The 14,489-nt window shown below is 37.8% G+C and overlaps 1 protein-coding gene across 2 annotated transcripts in view; it reads right to left on the bottom strand.

Annotated features, from left to right (window-relative positions):
- Positions 1-14,489, bottom strand: part of FBN2 (fibrillin 2) — a 183,219-nt gene that overhangs the window by 120,080 nt on the left and 48,650 nt on the right. For both annotated transcript variants that reach the window (XM_085323252.1, XM_085323251.1), the window contains exon 7: positions 12,544-12,669. In XM_085323252.1, the coding sequence (XP_085179378.1) occupies positions 12,544-12,669 (126 nt within the window). The remainder of the gene's footprint in view (positions 1-12,543; positions 12,670-14,489) is intronic.

The following is a 14,489-nucleotide window of genomic DNA, read 5'->3' on the forward strand; positions in this document are numbered from 1 at the left end:
CGCCCACTACACTATCCACACCAAAAACWCCAAACAAAGGAGGCATGCCAGAAAGATCTGGCGTGTACAGGGTCTATATTAAAAAGTAACTCCCCACCGTAGAAAGGTCCACACAAGAACTCGCTTTACAGACGAATCTACAGATGACATTCAAGTACTGGAAAGGATAACTAGGTTTTGCACAACGCCACTTTGTGTGGAAAAGTACATTTTGTTATTAAAGCAAATGTATGAATAGAGCACATACTAAAAAAAAAAAWTTGAAAGCTGTCATATAATTTTGAGTGTCACTGTAGCAAAGACCGTTTGTCTTACATATAACAATGCTTCAAACTATGCAAGTACTTTATACATTTAAGTACTTTGTGACTTTCGTTGTTTGTTTTACATTCTGAAGAGCAATCAGAGGAAGTGAAAAATTACTTTTTAATGAGACTGTTTAAGCATTTTGGAGGACTCAAGAAGTTCAGAATTTTACATTAAAATAGTTAAGAAATGGTAATAATTATTGTGCACATTTTAGAGATCTGTACTTTTTAAGCATGTACAAAACAAAGGGTCATTTTTGGTAAATTAAAACAAATAATGCTTTCACAATAAGACTTCATAGCTAACTGCAGCAGAGATTCCAGAATTCCAAATGATAGTATAAATCAAAACCAAATAATCTCCCAGGAAATCTCCGAAATCTTGCATTAATTTACTATATTAAAGACAATATATATAATGTGGTGAACTGCTTACCATCTAATTTAATCCCATGAAATGAAACCATGTGTGTAAATCAAAACAGAACCGGAACCTGGTGCATGCCTTGTTGAGATCTTTCAAGCAGTGCATATTTTTCACAAGCTAAAACTCTTTTAAACAAGAGCATCATCTTTTGTACRCACACGCACACATACACACACAGTCTGAAACAACGTGTCAGAAAGGCAAGAAAATTAGACTAAAGGAGGATTCTGTAGGAACAGCTTACTTTTTCTGGAAAGCAACACCTTCATGTTGGCAAAGTCACTGGAAGCTCATGCAAAAATACTCCCTTATTCTACCATCTCTTGAAGTATACCTTCCATCTCAAGAAAGTACTACACTATTCATCTTCCTTACTACTGTACTGGTTCCAAATATATATTCAAGAGCAACTCTAAAGTTCAGAGGCACCCAAACTTTGACAAAGTTATCAACCACTACAGAAATACTGTCTGAATGAAAGAGATGGCACAAAGGTGGTAGCAGCTGCCACTAGTGATACTTGAGCAAATTAAATGCAAGAATTTCTGTGCTAGCAACTAATCATATTTTTAAAGCTTGTTTCACTCATTTACCTCACCAGAGACTGGATCTTAATCTTGCAGTTTTAATAGCATTTGTTTTGTTTTTTATAATTGAGATGCAACAGCAATTCTTATACAGAAGAAAACAAATAGCAAAACCAAGAAAAAATATAGCTATGAAAATCTGACTACTCAAAACAGTGGGCTCTTGAAAACTGTTTCTCATTCATTTTCACTCTGGCACAGACACATGAGCAGAACGCTTGGTCTTCTATTACAGGAAACTGAAACTCAAACTAGTTGGTTATAGAGTACAAAGCCCACTTAGGTAATGAGTAGCTGGAGTTGTAGCACTGGCAAGTGAAAGACRTAGGAAGGAAGCAGTTAGCCACTTCTGCAGAGCTGCAGAACCATAGGTCAGCCCTCTCATCTGGCTACAGGCGCAGAAGCTGAAGGCTGTCTAGGGCTCTCTCCTGCAAGCACTGTCCAAGAACGGCAGGGAGCTGGAAACAGAGGAAGCACCTTCCTGAAGTCTCGGCTCCTTAGTCAGACTAGAAGACTGATTCCACAGTCTTCTCTCGATGAGGATCGCGTTTTTGTAACTAGTTAATACGGAGAACCCTCATGAAAGAATAACATTCCTATTTGCTGGAGCAACATCAAGTTGGTGGATTTTTTCTTTTTCTTTTTTTCTTTTTTTTTTTGAGCTAAACCTCTGTCTCTTTCCCCTTCTCTGATTCATTGCATATGCAATTCTTTTAACAAGATCTTTGTCAACTCTGACTGGAATTTCTGAGACTTTACCTCAGGAAGAGCTATTTTTAGGACAGCTGATCAAAAAAATTACTCAACTTCCTCTCCTTCCCCCTCCAAAATAGGCAAATTAACAGTCTTGGGGAAAATGCTCCAAAGATCCGATGCCACGCTTAAGATGGGAAACCTGGTCACATTCAGTGTGCAAACTAATTTTAAATGTATGGAATAAATTTTGCAGGTGTGAGTATTAAGAGATGAGCTGTCTGCCAAAAAACCTAGCCTGGCTATTTGTCAGCAAGAATTCATTATTTTTACTGCAACAGTAAGCAAGATTTTATGAATAACTAAATTAAAACTACCAGAAAAGGGGGTCTCAACTTCTGAATTGCAAAAAAGCGTTCCTTGAAAATGTTCTCAGTCTATACTTACACCATGTAGTATAGAATCTGAATTATACTTACACAGTATAATTAAATGTTGTGAAAGGAGGAAAACCAGAAATAGAATGGTATTTTTTTAAAAAGCTTCCTTGCATTTTGATAACAAATAAAGATCCTGTGTCATAGAGACTGAGAGCTCTGGTGTCAACAGCACAGCGCCAACACCTCTGTGGGAGAGAGCGCGAGGGATCCTAGCTCCTAGAGTGCCTTTCACTACAAAGGGTAGCTATACCTAATTAGTCAAGGAGCATGGCATATTTTCAATTTGAGAGGAATAATTAGGGCACATTTATTAAATCTCTGAGGTGCAAACAAGCAACAGACCACCTCACATGTAAACCAGACAAGCACAGTGGAAAGCCTATTTCTCATCTCTGTTTCTCTATGTAATTCTCTGAGCAATGCACACACATAAGTTCCATTAATATTGGAAGGCAACATACTAAAAATAGGCAGTATTCCATTCCTAAAAAGAAAATGAGAACTCAATATATTGTAGATGAAAACTCCTAGGACAAAAGGGGAGAGAAAGGGGTATTTCTGCTAATTAAGATATCAGTCTAGTGCTTGGGTGATCTGGAATCTAGTACAAGCCTAGTCATAGTCTTTTCCAAAATCCTTCATTCTGTGTCTGTTCCTTGGATCCTTCCCTGACTTGCCCAGTAGTGGAAAGACTTGTCCTTACTACTGGGGAAAGTTTATAAATCAGTAATATAGAAAAGCTTATAAATAAAAGCAGTAATGTCAATAATGTCAGTAGTAAAAGCAGTAATGTCAATCGTAATTAATCCTGAAGTGGATTAAATTTCAAGGTCATATTTTCCCAAGTAGCTATCTATTGACATTTCTACCTATGAGGGCATATACACGTATTTTGCCCACAAATTCRCACACAAGTTGGTCTCACATGCTTTGGAAATCCTTTAAATACTTTTAACTGATATAAAATTGATTTCTGTAATTCTAGTGTCAGTAAACTGTAATCTGAGGCTCAAAATTTATCTGATAAACAGAATACATCTCTTTTTACTGATCTCTACTGAAAAATGGGAATATAATGCAAGCAAATAGTCTAGCAAAACAAAAACTATTTACTGCTTGGCACAGTTCTAACAATATCCATTATGGCACAAAAAGCATGACACGAACACTCCTACTTATTCTAGTTACTGTTTCCAGGAGAAAAAAAAAAGTAAGAGAAAAATTCTAACCCACAAAAGTACATCTGGATGTTTAAGGTTATAGCAGGGAATCTGAAATCCCTCCCTATTAAGTAGAAGACTTACTGTTAAATAAAAAAGGCCTACAGAGTCAATGTAAGATTCCAATCTCTCCCTCTGAAAACTGGAGCCTTGCCTGGTAACTGACTCCAGCTTGGATTTTGTCCTTTGTAACCAGCAAATTGAATTTGATCTTGTTTTCCATACTTAAGGAAGGGAAAGGAGTGGGCAGAATACTCGGTAGCACAATCAGTTCTGTATAGTATTTTACATCAAAATCACCTTYAAAACAACGAAGTTTCTATTAAATCAGTTTTGTGTACACAGGTTCTAACTCCATAGCAGACCAATTCTTTGTATCTTTCCCAAAGGCCCAATCCACATACACAAAACCCGTAACTTCACTCACTCAATTTAAAGTGTAATCTTCTGAAGAACTAGGTCTTGTTTTATCCTATAAATCTCACATTGACAGATTATGAACTATCAAAGCCTTTCTTTTTTTAAAAAAAGGGAAGACCAAATAGAACTATGGCTTGGCTTTTACTTTCTGCTGCAGCTTTCTTGGAAATATCTAAGCATGGCATTACCCTGGTATTTTCATGGTATTATCTTGGCATTACCATCTTGGCTGTGAAGCATTGGGAAAGGGACAAGTAACAGTTTTTCTAGTGTTATGTAAAAAATAGTACAACCTGGATACAGTGTTCTTTTTTTTCTCTTCTTTTTTTCTTTCTACATAGACCTCGGTGGGGAAGCTGTGCCCTGGGACTAATTAGTATCAAACTTCTGCAAGAGAGTAAAATGGCAGAGGCTTACATGGAATAAAGCCAAGGCACATGACCTGTTCTGCAGTAAGATGCCAGCCAAGCAGGAAATCAGACACCACTGATTACCCAAATATGAAATAACAGCAAATGTTTCTGACTGCGAATGATTCACTTCTACCATGTCCTTTAAGCATCACAAAGCTTTAACCAGATACACGTTAAAGAGATATTTGCCTTTCCCTGTGGGTGCTCTCAGGGAGAACTGTTAAATATCATTTTTAACAGTTAAGTAGAGCTTCAGATGAGTTAAGAAAGGAGAATGCAAAGAATACTTTAATTACTCTTTCTAGAAGGAGATATATTCTTTGAGTAAGTTCTCCTGGCACTCAAACAGAATGCTGATGCCAGGCAGACATGTAACGTGTACAAAATTCTGATCTACAACCAGCCAATATAAACACCTGCAAGTACTTGTATACAGTGCCATCCAGAGTAACTAATAATACGCCAACATCCAGCCACACACACACCAAACCAGGCTGAAAATCTGCCTCTTTAAAGCATCGATTAAAAAAGTAAGCAAAAAGACACCAATTTTGTATTTTTAAAGGATTAAACAAATAAAAATTACCTAATTTGTTTTAAAATGCTTTTTATGTTCAGAATGGATGATTTTAATTTATTCTCTTTTGGAAAAAAAGTTACTTTAAATGTATTTTGAACAGAGAACTTTTGAAGTATTATTTTCTATGAACATATTAATTTTCTTTTAGTTTCCTAACTTTGCCGGGAGAAGAGTACAATATGGTTGTCCTTACAGTTTGGATCTTATCTGAATCAATCCAGAAGTTTACTACTAGATATAGTCCTCAAAGGCTGAACTCAGCTGTTAAGTTCATTTTCATTTCTATTATACATATCATGCAAAAAGAAAGAAAAATAGTACATATCTTTAATTAAAAACAAAACCTCAAGCATTAGCATACAACCTACCTGGGACAATTCAGCTGACACTAATTAGGTGTCTAAAGTCAATTCTATTCTCAAGCGCAGTATCCAAAAAAAAAAAAAAAAACACCCAACAATTAAAACACAAAAACAGAAAGTTTGGAAGGGAGCTCAGGAAGTCCTCCAAGCCAAAGATCCTGCTCAAACCAGGGACAATACTCAATTCAGATAAAGTTGCTTACGGCTTTCTCTGTTCAGGTCTTGAATACCCTTATAGTCTTTCTGGGTGACCAATTCCAGTGCTTAATTATCAATATACTGCATTTTTTCCCTTTATCCGGTCAAAAACTTTCTGGTTTCAACTTATGCCCCTTGTTTCTCCTTCCTCCTACCGTGCACCACTGAGAAGAGCCTGGCTCCATCTTCTTGATCATCTCCTTGGGAAAGCTGCTGTTAGGACCTCCCCCCGACACCCAGCCATCTCTTTGCTCAACTGAATGAACCTGTTCAACCTCTCCTCAGAGGGCAAGTGCCTCAGCTCACTGATCTTTTTGGTGGCTCTGCACTGAATTTGCTTTAATTTATCAATATCTTCCTCCTACTGGGGGCCCTAAGCTTGATACAGCATTCCAGATGTGGTCAAATGAGTGCTGAGCAAAGGGGAATGATCATTTTCCCCAGCCTAGCCTTCCACTGCAGAAGGTCAGACTGTCCCAGGTGTGGGACCTGGTATTTGTCCAGTTGAACTCCCTGAGGTTCCTGTCATCCCATTTCTCCAGCCTGCCTAGGTTCCTCTCGACAGCAGCCCTGCCCAAGAGCACATTCACTGTTCCCCCCCAGCACACGCACAGTTTGGTGTCATTGGCAAAACTGATGTAAGGGCAATTCTACCTCCCCCTCTAAGACATTAACAAATGTGTTAAAACAGGCTAGATCCAGGAACAGACCCTTGAGAAACTCCACTAGTAACCTCTAGGAAGAGTACAAACCTTTAATCACTATCCTTTGAGCCAGACAATCCAGCCAGTTTTTCATCCTTCTAGTAGTCCACACATCTAGACTCTAACAATCCAGCTCACATACAAGGATGCTGTGGGAGACCRCGTTTAAAGCCTTTTAAAGTCAAGGTGGATGACATTTCACCATAGAAGGCAATTAGGTTTCATCATGGAAGGCAACCAGGCTGGTAAGACATGATTTACCTGTGATAGAGTCATGCTGGCTACTCCTAGTCACCTCTTTCTTTTTCTTCACCTGACCAAAAATGGCTTCCTGGGAGACCTGCTCCATGATTTTCTCAGGGACTTTAAGCGGGCCTAAAAAGTCTAATGGTCCCCAGATCATCCTTCCCGCACTTTCTGAGAAAGGATTCAGTGTTTGCCTTTCTCCAGCTACTACCTTCATGACCTTTCAAAGGTGATAGAGAGCAGCCTCACAATGATTTCAGAGAGTGCTCTCAGCACCCTCAGATGCAGCTTGTGACTTCTATGGGTCAAGTTCTCACATAAGATCTCTGACTCCATCCTCAGCTACTACTGGTAGTTCCTCTCCTCCTTGAACCCTGTCTATAGGCAAAAAGGCATGGAAGATTATCAGTGAAGACTGAGGCAAAGAAAGCAATGAATACCCCAAGTCTTATCTGCATCCACTGCCACTAAATCATCCACCCCATTCAGCAGCGGGCCCACATTTTCCTTTTTCACTCTTATTACTGCTAAGGCAGTAGGAGTAGCTGTTCTTGATACTCTTGTTGTTCCTTACCAGCTTCAAATCTAGCTGAGCTTTGGCTTTTCTAACATCATCCCTGCGTGTTTCCAATTTCCTCCTTAGTAGTCTGTAGTTTCCACCTCCAATACACGTTTCTGCATTGGAGTTCAGTCATGAGTTCCCTCTTTAGCCAGACCGATCTCCTGGTAAGTCTCCTCATTTTCATGAGTGTTGGGATGGACCACCCTTGTGCTAGGAGGAGGTTATTCTTAAAGAACTACCAACTCTCTTCAGAGCTGCTTCCCAGAGAATCCCAACTACCAGTTCCCAGAATATGTCAAGGTCTGCTCTCCCAAAGTCCTGAATCTTCACTCTGATACTCTCCTTCCTCACTTTCCTCAGGAACTTGAACTCCATTATTTCATGGTCACTACAGTCAAGGCTGCCATACCACATCTTCAACCAGTTCTTTCTCGTTTGTTGAGTAGCAGCTCCAGGAGACTGTCATCTCTGCTAGAGCCATCTAGTATCTGCATCAAGAAGTTGGTCCCAATACCATCCAAAAAAACTCTTGATTGCTCATGTCCCACTATGCTGTCATTCCAGCAGACTTCAGGGAGGTTGGTCTCCCATAAGAACAAACAACTGTGATCTAAATTGCTTAAGGTTYATCCGCTTTGTCATCCTGATCAGGTGGTCTATAGCAAATTCTCACTGAAACATTACCCTTTTTTTGCCACCTCTCTGATCCTGACTCACAAGCTGTCGATCAGCCTCGAGCCTGTTTTGTAGAACTCTGCATTCAACCTGCTCTTTTGTGTAAAAGGCAAACCCCTCCTCCTCTTCTCCTCTGCCTGTCTTTGCTAAAAGACCACCAGTCCATCACAGAACTCTGGCCATATACGCCAGTCATCTCCACATCTCATCKATTCCAATGATGTCAGAGTTTTATCGTAATATTCTATCTGCAAATGAAGGGAGATGAATTTGTGTTCTGGTTTTTGAGTTAGGATGAAGAAAATGGGTGTTTGTAGACTCTGGTTTAGTTACACCTAAGGTAATGGCAGTTTTTACTTCCTACTCTATTTCTAAACTCTGAAACTCTCCTTGGGAGGAGACAGAAAGAATGAGGACACCTTGGCAGATTAAGAGGAGCATTCACTCTCTCCACCAGGTAGATCAACAGAAAATAAGAAGGAAATGAGTTTTTCAGACCAATAAATCTTGTTGAAGACTTGCCCACTTTGGAATATATTCARTATTTGCCTGTATTATTCTAATACTGATTTATTTTGCTGATGGTTTTTTTAGCACAATGTATTTAAGATCCAGCTGACATACCAYATTAGAGTTACCACTTTAGAACAGTGTCTAGATCTGACAAGCATCATGGAAGACCTACATTTTTTGGACCTCCATCAATACATCTATTTGGTGTATTTAACTCCATCCCTGTCTGGAAGGAGGAGGCAACATATCTCCTTCCTATGGAGCTCTTCTAGGGTTAACATCAAAAAAACACGAGCACAGCCATAGGCTGATTACAGACATCATCTGAACAGGCATTTAATTTACTGATTTGAGAACAAGCAGAACATCGTAATAGACATCTGTGCTGTCACTGCTCTGATGCTCACTTTATCATAYTAGAAATATATAGATGTTTTAGAATTAACACCACAGCGCTTGCTTTGGGTAAAAACTCTACTGCCTTTCTCCTGTTGTACAAGTTTCATGGAATAAAAATGCATGTACCATGATTAAGAGACTCAAAAAAGTAAGTCCACCTCTAATGAACCATGACAAGTATTCATCACAAAAGGTAAAAGGTACTCTGTAGCATCACTTAAAATTAATACTCTAAGAAGTTCTAAACATCCTGAAACTGAGAGAACATTGCTAAAATTAACAACTGCAATTCAAAGAATTCCAGTTTGAACAAAAGCCTTCCAATGAAAAGCGCTGCAATTGAAAACATGGAGCCAAGTAATAACAACAAAACATACATATCTAAGGTATACATTGCCAATACAATCAAATACACTACAAATTTGTTTAGCAATTACAGCTGTCTTTGCTTCCACTTTGAAATGAAGAGTTTGTTCTAATAACTTCAAATCCTCTCTTTGAATGAGACATCACAGTTGCACTTTAGAAAATATTCAATATTTGTTTTCCCTTACATTAGAATACCTTTGGTGGTATGATTAAAAGTAAATATATCTGAGTTTTGTGGAGTTTATGTTCTGATATTCATCAAACGCAGGCTAGAATTGTACTAAGAATTGTAGAAAGATAAACYGTGCCGCCAGAATTTTTCAAAACCACAGTAACAGGATTTGTAGTTGCATATCCCATATAACACAAAAATTATGGTTAAAAATAGCCAGTTATACAAAGAAAATATCAAGCAGTGAATGTTTATTCACTTGCTAAATGCTGTGTAGCCACTGTTACAGAAGTGAATTGCTTAGGAGCTAATGATAGTATTAAGATACTTACTAAATGAATTATGTAAGACACATGCCACATTTAAGGGAACCCCTAAGTTCACTAGGCCTGTGCTTTGAGCTAGTGGGATGCAACTTAGTTCTGGTCTGTAAGTTGCGTATCTGTACAGCACCCTKTCTGAACTAGTATGCAGTGCCTGTGCAGACATATTGTTATAAATCTTTAAAGCCATAAACTAAGTCATACATAGTGGTTAAAAATAATTTCCAGTTTACCTTTCCAAATAATTAGAACCCATTATCAGAGAAAAAGTACATAGAAACAAGTGTTGGATTATTACTATTTTGTGCTCTGATTCAGCTACTACTAACGTTTCCTCTAAATACATTCTACAACATCCTGAGCAACGAAAACATTGACTTAAAAGAAAACCATTGTGAAACTTTTGACAATTCACCTTGAAAAGAAGGAGAATTTACCATGACAAGCTGCTCTAGCTCAGCTCCAGCCTTRACAGAATTTTCACATGCTGATACGCAACAGCTTTTAAAGCCACCCTGCCCTGATCACACAAAGCAGGAGCAAGGCAATACAGAGCATCTACGAACCGATGGCACCGAAGGAACCCTTCAGTGGAATAGCAGGCAACAATTTCTCAAAAGCAGTGGTTCTTATCCTTTCCCCTCATCTGGTTTCCAATTACCACAGAAGAGYGGTAATCACAGTTTGGGGCCTCTCTCGCTTTCTGTACTGCAAGCTTCATCAGTTCTGCTGGAGTTAAACATATCATGGATGGCAAGTGATATGCAGGCACAGAAATGGTAGCTGCTACCTCTGCCAATACCGCTCAACAAGGAAACAAAAAGGAAGTTGTGAATTAGAGTCAGTAACCCAGGTGCAAGCAACCGAACAGCAACTGAGGTTTTAGCAGTTAGAGAAGGACGGAGAGGGATGCTCGGTCCTTCGACTTCCTTCCACACAGATGAAGAGGAGAAAGAAACCAAGCCAAGAGTCACAGGCTCATAACTATGATGTTCTTTTCTTGAACCAGCAGCAGCAGCTGAGACTCTCAGTTACCTCCTTTCTGCTTTTCCCAACACATGCAATCCCAAAGGAGAGATTGTGAGGGGAAAACAAAGTCCCCTTCTGTCTTCCTTTTTCTCTAATTACAGTTCTCCTTCCTGTATGCTGATGCCTCAGGGAAGGCCTACAAATCTCTTGTATCCTACCCAGGTCTTTATTATTGTTCTGTTCCCTGGCAAGAAAAATCCCATTACATCTCGCCTATGATTCCATTCTCATTCTGTCTGCCTCAGAAAAATTAAAGATTTTTCTAAGATGTGCTGTCTGTTCTATTCCTAGCCCTTTTCCTAACAGGTTGTCATTTAGCACCAGGTTGGTAGGATGTCCTGGATTTAATTCTACCAATGGAAATGGGTCTAATTACAGCTTCACATTTTAGRCATCTTTTGGAGAATTCCTCCTCCTACCTGGTGCCTTCTGGTTTCTCCCTAGACTGTACAGAAGGTTCTGGACATGGGGTCATATCGTTCTACTGCTCTACATAGGTCTTCACAGCAGGAAAGATTCTCTCTCCCAGTCTCAGAAAGGTTCCTGGTATTCCCTGACTTCTAATATGGTTCAAATTGACCTGCATGTACCCTGATGCATCCCTCTTGTACCTGTGTACCCTGGTTGCAGTGCCCTCAACCTTTGTGCATATGCTTGACATCGATCAGCATACTCATGTACAAATACATGTGCCCAGGCATGCACACAAGCTGCTTCTATTTCTCTTCAGCCRTAATAAGAAAAGCCTTCACAGCTCTATTTCTATGACAGCAGCTCTATTTTCTGTAAAAAGCTTTGTAAACAAGAGTATTTAGAAGAGGACCCACACGCATTTCCCCTAAAACATGACAAAAGTCTGCACTGTATGCAAAACTAAAGAAAATTCTGAGACAACTTCAGAAATAACCTACAAGCCACATTGTTTGTTTGAAACTGAATCCAACTATAATACAATTTGGTAGCATATTTAAATTGCTGCTTAATCACAAGCCAAAAACCCTGAACAAGCAGTCTTCTTATCTATGTAATTTAAATATGAAGGGATCTTCACTGACTGGTTTGGATAAACTTCCACAGTTTTAGTTTCTTTTGAAGGTGTGGCAAGTTGACTCAAATCACGAAACAATGATGTACATCAGAAGGTAATAGGTAGTTCTGGCAAATTTCATTGCCATAAATATCTAACTTATACAAACTACTGCAGTATCTCTCAGATGAACAGCTCAAATTACCACAGCGTAGTCTTCATCAAAACCACAAGTACTTACCGTTTTTCTATTACATTGCTTTAAACTACATAGGATTTCTGCTGTTAGTTAAATCAAAACTTGCCCTATTTGAAGTGTTTCAGCCTCAATTTAATCTGTAAAATGAAGCACAAACCCCTGCTTGTATCTCAGAAAGGACATTTGCTATGTACTTATTAACTTAAGCTCCTCTTCAACACAAATTGCATGTAGGAGTAGTTGCTTAAACCTGYTACCAAATCAGCCGTATTTGCTTTTCATACTTCAGTCAATAAGCTGACTCTATCTATCCATATTAGAATATTTTGGACATTTTTGAAAAAACAAAATCCTAATAGCCCAATTACTGTAACATACTGTCTGCAGATTCACTTTATCTATACTTTTAAATTTAAAAATCGGATAAATACTATCTTTACCCAAACGGACAAGTCAGACTGAAAAATCTCTAAAACAAAGTATGGACAGCAAAACAGAAACAGACGATGAATATGAAGAAACATAAAGTATAGAACAATGTTGTTATGGCTATCCAGACATTGCAACTGTTCAGAATTTTTTCTTTCACTACCAAAGAGCTTTAATGATGACTCTAAACTACTACTGACTGATGCTTTTTTTTATTTTGTATAAGTGCTCTAATAATGTTYACTCACCATCACATTTCTGAGTTGCTTCATTCTGTTTGTGACCAGCAGGACACTTGCACTCGTAAGAACCAACTGTATTAACACAATTTCCTCCTTGGCAGACTCCTGGGATAGCTTGGCATTCATCAACATCTACAAAGATAAAGAAGAAAATTACTTTACATAAAATACATAATCTTATCATGGCTCTTAACTGATAGATAAACAGCTATATCTCTGAAATTATTCTTAAAAATAACCAGAACAAGCCCCAGCAGATTTTTCCAGTTCACCAGTACCATATATGACGTGGTAATAACAGCACTAATATGACTTCGACCTTCATATATGTATTATTCCACTCCAATGAAGCTCTAAACTTCTTTGTATTGATTCATGACTTACATGGTTTTAAATATTTAATAAGTTCATTTAAGTCAATTTTAATTCAAATTTATACTGCTTATTCTTGGTATTCTTTGCCCTCAGATTGTTCCTCATGTATAGTCATCAGTATATGCAGGTTCTTATTTTGAAAGCACCTCTATCCATACTATAGCCCCTATTCGGGCTACCCTAATATCTACCTTAACTATATGTGATACTTCCTGCAGAATATTCTTTCTGGACAAAAATCAAACTATTGAAGTCGACAGAAAATATTTGCTATCCGATCAGGTAAGCTGTACTGCAAACAATCTGCACAGACTGTATTTACTGAAATAATAAGAAGGAACAGAATTTCACAGATATTGTTCAGGCTGAATTTTCAACAGACTTTCAATAAATGCTCTTAGAAAATATATTTGCCATTCTTGCTTTACAGTTTACTTTCAGTAATTTCTGGTTGTATTTTAATATGTGCTATTTCTACTTCAAATTGTGTTTTCTCCCCATTCTCATTTGTTTATACATAAAACATCTCATATTTCTGTAGATTTTTATACAAAACTATCACATGACTCAATGTGTAAGTGCTAATGGGTAGTTAAAATAGTATAGAGCATCTAAAAGTACTCTGTGAAATAACCAATGCTAAAGCAGACAGTGAAACTCTTTTTATACACAGAAAGGGAGAACAGGCTTTCAGACTAATGTAGCTTTCATATACATACATACACACGTATTTATACCTAGATACTTAGCTTCTCAGTAGCCCTAGCTACTATTCTCTTAAAAGTTTAATTTATCTACAGCTATCAGAGAACTCAGAACTAAACATCTGTAGCAATTCTTTCACAACAAAATTTAATATGCTTCTAAATACTCATAGGCGAGTGGAAGCTTAGAGGTTTTATTCCAAAAGCTGTAGAAGTTCTTCTGTGAGAAAGATTTTTAGTAATTTTTCTTGTCAAACATTTTACCCTTTCATAGAAGAGGTAAAAAATCAAAAAAAGAAACAAAGAGAATGTCCTTTATAAGTCATAGAAAAAGAGGCCACAGAGCTTCACTCCACGGAGTTCCTTCTGCGTTGAGGTCAATTTCCTATCATTTTCTCTTCTCGGATTACAATTAAATATGGAATTCAATTATAATGTTAAAGTAATACACTGCCTTTTTAAAAAGTACGCTTTTATTTTATGCCTTTCTCTCTTTAGATTAAAATACCTATTTCGGATTATTATACTTTAAAAGCACTTAGGAAAAATATTTTTCATCATTTTCTGATGTTTTACATGTGCATTTAAAGTCTTCAGGTTCAAATAAATGAACAATTTCAACTGTTATGCTATTTTTCATTTTCAGTCGGCTTTCCTATTAGCTTGCCTGCACTATTAAATGAAGTAGCTGATAAAGCATTATTTAAAATGGGGAAGAAAGCATTGTTTTCCTCTTTGCTTCCATCTTTGTTTTGTCTACCCTTTTCCTTACCACAGCCAGCTCTTTACCACTGTGAATGTATGAAAAAAGAAGGAAGAAGGAAGAAGGAAAAAAAGGAAAAAAAGGAAAAAAAGGAAAAAAAGGAAAAAAAA

The sequence above is a fragment of the Rhea americana genome, unplaced genomic scaffold (assembly GCF_003343005.1).
Source record: "Rhea americana isolate MKP2758 unplaced genomic scaffold, rheAme1 scaffold_83, whole genome shotgun sequence".
Lineage (NCBI taxonomy): Eukaryota > Metazoa > Chordata > Aves > Rheiformes > Rheidae > Rhea > Rhea americana.